Raw genomic sequence first — 5,890 nt, forward strand, 5'->3', positions numbered from 1 at the left:
CATGCTTAGTACAACACGGAAGTCACCCGACCAAAAGGGAGGATCACAACGGCGGATGGGCGGACAAAAGGTAATGAGTGAACCAATCCGGATAAACCACCTGCGAAACCGTCCAACGAGTCACTCTGCAACGCTCAGGCAGATTTCTAGGTAGGCCGAGGTGAGCATGCCCGCCTCTAACCAACCTGCAAGAGGCCCGTGTTCAACCGTGTACAGCCGATACAATATACAGGGTCAAACGTCCAACGCACTGCTTACCACAGAATTCTTCGCTTACGGAACCCTTGTAGAACACAACTATGTGATACGTAAGCGCAGAATTCCCCGGTAAGCAGAGCCATGGAATTGGGACCAGGTCTGACACGGCTCTGAGCTCAGAGCCGACTCAGAGCAGACCACACCCATCGCGCCACGAAATCAAGAATTCGAACAAATCGCTCTGTCTCCTACTGAACCACCGGGCACCGTCTCAAGCAGCCAATCAGACGACTCGCTAGAGCGAGTTCGGAAGAGGCTTTTTGAAGTCTGGCAAACTGACGTCTGAAACGACACAATCGTGTTGAATTCTATACCAGGATGCCATATCAATGGACCTTCTAATTTCAATCTAAGATGGTGCAGATTACCGCTTTTATTCTCTTTTTTTATTTACCAGGGGCTTCGAATTGAAGTAATGCAACAATATGTTATGTTTAACCCTGTAGTAGACATTTATTTCATCCAAAAAGTAAGCATGTTAAAAACAACACAAAACACGACTAAAAAGATGCTTTAAACACTTAATTTTCGATTATAAACGATTCTTGTTTAAACAAAACATTGGCTTCATTAGCATAAAAACTTACTTGGTAACGAGCAATGGAGAGCTGTTGATAGTGTAAAACACTGTGATGTTAGGAACGGCTAATTAGAAGTGAAAAGAAAGTAATTTATCACTACAATATTTGAAGTTAACTTGAGACCTCACTTGAGGTCTAGAATCTAAGCATCTGAAAGCACAAAACTAGTGCGACAAAGGTGCAACTTCGCGCAATTTTCAGAGGTTTGTTAATTTTGCAAATGTTGAGAACCACCAGTTCATGTTCACCAAGTACACCAAGTACACCAGCTCTTCTCATTTGCAAGTTAGAAGACTGGCCTTAAACAATAACACCAAAGGTGCCCAGTGCCTTTAAATCGGTTAATTTTAGACTGGCGTCTACAGTCGCTCAAGTTTTTGGTGTTCAATCACCTTTTATGTGTCACGAAACCTCCGGGCAGTCCTCAGCTGGAGTGGTGTAGTTTCTCCATACTGCATTCAATATATTAGAGTTCTTAAACCCATGGACCACCATAACCTCTCTCAACGAACACCCGTCCGTCTTGGCACCCCAGTTTTTGAACCCCGGGTGGGCGACTGGCTTCACCCCTATTTTACTCATGAGAATACCCTGGTAGGCGTCATCGATGGGTATAAAGGCAGTCTCCAGTGACTTACGGTACATCTGTGGAATGATGTCTGTTGACATGATGTACCCACCACCCGAGCAGTACGGGGGAAAGTATCGGCCACTGTACAGTCTTTCTGGCACGTAATACTTGGAGTTCTCACGAGTAACGCGGACACTTCTATGGAGTACACTCCCAAGGAAATACCTAGACTTTGCCAGTCCCTTGGCTCGGCTCTCCTTCAAGTGGGACACAATGCGATCGAAATTGACAAACATGTCATCGTCACCTTTGTACATGTATTTGGCGTGGGGGCAGTTTTGAGTCACCCACCGGAGTCCCATGACTACCTTGAGAGTTAAGTTATGGAAGGATTCGGTAAAGTCTGCTTGGATGATGTCACCAAACTTGTCGTCCTCTTGCTTGACTCGCTGCTGTATAAGTTTAACATCAGTCTGGGTGTGGCCCATCACGAATAAAAGTTTGATGTTCTCCCCCTGTCTCATCAAGTTACGCCCCCAAGTTTCCCGGATGGTACTACGCAGCTCAAAGTGTCTCGGCAACGTACTGATGAGTACGAGGATGAAAACACTCTCCTCGTTCCCAGCTTTGTCGTAGCAAATATCCGGATGGTTCAGCCGCATTTGGAGCGTCTTGTCCAAGTAAGGTAAATTGTCAATGTGGTTTTTGAGCACCAAACTCAAATCCGGATCGGGACAGTTCCGGCGGAACTCAGGATCGCTGAACTTCGTCCAGGTGCTCTGGAGTTGTTCCGCCGACCGTACACCCCGTGACGTGACGACTCTGTTGAGCTCACACGCATCCTTGGCCTGGTTACCGTAACTGAATGAGTTATCGTTCTTTATTAGAATGTTGGCTTTCTTGGCTAGAACTCCCATGTAGACATCTGGTAGTGGCAGGAGAGGCTCACCCCAAGACAAGGCTAAAAGTTCCCTGGCGGCATCCACGCTAAGCACGTAACCAGCCTCAATAGTGCAGAAGTCTGGATAACGAGTCTCTGGATAGAGCTTCCTCGATACATAGTACCGACTTCCTGCGTCGCGCTCTGGCATCTTCCCCTGAGTGAGTCGACCAATCCACATTTTCACACCGTCCTTTTCGTTTGTTTCTCGTAGAAGTTTGACAAGACGCTCGTAGATGATGAACATGTGATCATCACCGATGAAGACGTATTTGGCGGAGGGGCAATTTGACATCACCCAGTCTATCCCGAGGAGCAGCTTCAAAGTGGAGTTACCCACACTGTCCGTGAAGCTTCCCATCAAGATATCGTCGTGCCGTTCATTCTCGAGGAACACGGCCGAGTTGACGGTACCGTCCGTCGGTTGACCGAGAACGAACAGCGTGAGTACTCCCATCTGATGCGCGTAGGCGTCGTTTGCCCACGTCTCACGGATCGCCATTCGGAAGTCTACTTCCGTTGGGCGTGTGGTGATGAGAGATACCATGAAGGCATCCTGACACTTCTTCTTATCGTGGCTGTGATCGAACACCGAATCCAGCACTCGATGGAAGAGGGCGCTATTCAAGCCCAAGTTGGGTGCCAAATTAGTTTGATTTCTCTTCATTTCGTCCACCGGACGTGCCCTACCACTTTCACTATCTGATTTGGACTCGCTGCTACGATTCTGCACACTAGGAATATTATTGTCTATTCGCTTTGTGTCACTCTGTGATGCCTCCCCACCCATCCGCCTTAACACCCCTTCAAAGTCTCGCTTATCTTTTCTATTCCTTCGCTCCATGTTCAACCTGTTCAACGTTGCGTCTGGTTCGTGATCCTGACCGTTCATGATGGTGACGTCAGCAGGGATGAATTTATCCATGTACACCAGCACGATCATAACCTTGGCTGCGTATATACACATAGTGAGAAGGAGATATAACTCCAGTTTTGAGCGTAGTGATGTCATACTTGGGCTGATATAGTTCAACATTTAAATCAGTATAACAACCTTCTCCAGTTGTATCAGTGTTAGCTTCTCATTTTAAGAGCTCCATTGTAACACTGGCATCAGTTGTTAGGAATCTCCTGTAAAACACAGTGAAAATGAAACATCAACATTTAACAATTACAAAAAAATGCAAAGGAATGTCACGGTATACTTTTTGTAAATGTCAAATACCAGTATATGACTTGGTGTTTCCCAATATATGCACAAAATATCCAAACATCTGAAAATCTGGGCTCATGTGTTTATTTTGCATTGTTTTTACAATGCTATTGTTTGTTGTCTTTGGTGCAATGTAGGTCTCCACCGGGTGCTTGTTTTTATCATTGTTTCCCCGTGCAACTTCTATGTTTTGTCATTCCCCTTTTCGGTGGTTTGTTTGTCTACTCCCTCTGTGTATTGTTATTGCTTGCTGGGTGTCAAAGTCCCTCCAAATATTGGGCCAATTCTCCTGTATTTTCTGGTGTAATGTTTACACTCTGCAATTGTTTGATGTCCTTAGAGCAGTTGGTCCCTACCGGGTGCTTCAGTTTGTAACAATGTTTCATCGTGCAATTTTTAAATAAATATTATCCCCCTTTTTTGCTGTATATAAAATAGTATATTTTAAACTTGTCTTTATGTTTTGTATTAGCCAGTAGCATAGGAAACAAAGGGCCCTAGGCCTCAGTTGTTAGGTTAACTTGTTTAGTTCCTGGCAAAAGGTTTCCCCCTTTTTTGCTTTATACAAAATAGTATATTTTAAACTTCTCTCTTTGTTTTTATTAGCCAGTAGCATAGGAAACAAATGGCCATAGGCCTCAGTTATTACGTTACTTGTTTAGTTCCTGGCATGTGTTGCTGGCTCTATTGTATGTTCCCGTGTCCCTTTCATTATTGTCTAGCTCTGTTCTGTATGATTGTATTGTATGTTTGAATGCCGAATAAATAATAATAACAATAAAAATAATCAAAGAAATTTAAAAAAGGGTCACATGATAAGGGAATATACGCTGACTACGATGGTGAGAGCGTATTTTCGACGGTTATTCATAGCCATGGGAAGTACCAATTATTGGACAATAATTTCCTTAAAATGTGTTTTTCTTCTTTTCTCTTCAAAGGTTACAAAGAAAGCTGGGAAGGTCAATTCCACAATGGCATCAATCAAGCGTAAACTGGGTCAATGCACAGTGAGCACGTGAGTTATACCATGTTGTCTTGAATCAAAGTTTCACCATGTTGTCTTAAACGAAACTGCAAATTTGACTAGAACAACAATAGCAACAACAACAACAATAACAACGAAAACAGCAACAACAACAACTTTAACATATACTGATATTCCAGCAAGAAAAGTGGTATTTCTCTCAATATATTGTAAATGGGAATAGCCATGTTGATTTACTATGACATCGCACATGACGTAGTACCGGGTATGTTTGCAAACCTAGTAAAAACTACACCCACTACTCTATGTTGACCCCCCCCCCCCAAACCACACTCACGCAAATACAATTGTGTTTATTGGAACAAACATATCAGAAATTAATAATCTTGCATTTTGTTTTCGTCAAACGTTGTATGCTTACCTTGTCGTCTTTCGCCAATTTGTGGTGGGTTGATTATGACTACGATGAGTGAGTATTGCGACTATTTTCGGGTAAAATCCTCCACGGACTGAAAGTTTTTCCCGCAGCTTCTTCGGCACGTATAAAATGGCAGCCTTTTCTTTTATTATCAAATATTACTAAACACGTTGGAGAGTTTATGCACTCTGAATGGGAATCTAGTGACGTTGTGTTCACGTCACGTATTCAACTGCGAAAGAAAAAATAAACCGCCTCACTGAACTTGAAAACAAGAGGCCCCTGAACGAGCATATTATTTTTGTGAACAAACTTGTATAGAAATCTGGAACTATGGTTTTTGTCACGAACTCAGTATGCCTATGTATTGTCCTTGGTCTCTATTGTAATATATGTAAAACAACTTTGTATCCTGTTCTGGAAATCTGGGTAGCCAACTTTGTAGAAGGTTGGGTACTTTTCGTACCCGCTGTGGCAGGGGATTATGGCCCCCGCAGATTCGGTCCCATAATGGCGATTTATGTACAAACTTCTTCTGATAGCGCCCTCTTTTGATTCCTCCTCCCCGCACGTTATTTCCCCACCCCCCCCCCCCCCAAAAAAAAAAGGGGGAGGGGGCTTCCCTTAAATATCACTTGCTGAGGTGCTGTAGTTTTTGAGAAGTGAGAAATACAAGTCACGAAAGTTATACAGAACCACAGCAAGTAATATTTCACGGTTAGCTTTCTACTATCATTACCTTCAAATGGTGTAAGTTTAATGTTAATCTGTGTACATTGTGTTTTGTTTTGCAAAAAGCACACAAGTCCGTTAAACCTCTTACTCATAAACAATAACACTTTCACTAAACTTATTATTGGAGCAATGCAACAGTATGGTATAGTAGACATTAATTTTATTTCATACAAAAAGTAGGCTGTT

General features: G+C 43.1%; 1 protein-coding gene across 1 annotated transcript; it reads right to left on the minus strand.

Annotated features, from left to right (window-relative positions):
- Positions 1-627: 627 nt before the first annotated feature.
- LOC117295048 lies at positions 628-5,125 on the minus strand. The gene is made up of 2 exons (XM_033777619.1): positions 4,973-5,125; positions 628-3,481 (listed from the first exon to the last, which is right to left on the minus strand). The coding sequence occupies exon 2, from the start codon at positions 3,384-3,386 to the stop codon at positions 1,242-1,244; it is 2,145 nt and encodes a 714-aa protein (XP_033633510.1). The 5' UTR covers positions 3,387-3,481; positions 4,973-5,125; the 3' UTR covers positions 628-1,241.
- Positions 5,126-5,890: the final 765 nt, after the last annotated feature.

Source organism: Asterias rubens, chromosome 9 (assembly GCF_902459465.1).
Source record: "Asterias rubens chromosome 9, eAstRub1.3, whole genome shotgun sequence".
NCBI lineage: Eukaryota > Metazoa > Echinodermata > Asteroidea > Forcipulatida > Asteriidae > Asterias > Asterias rubens.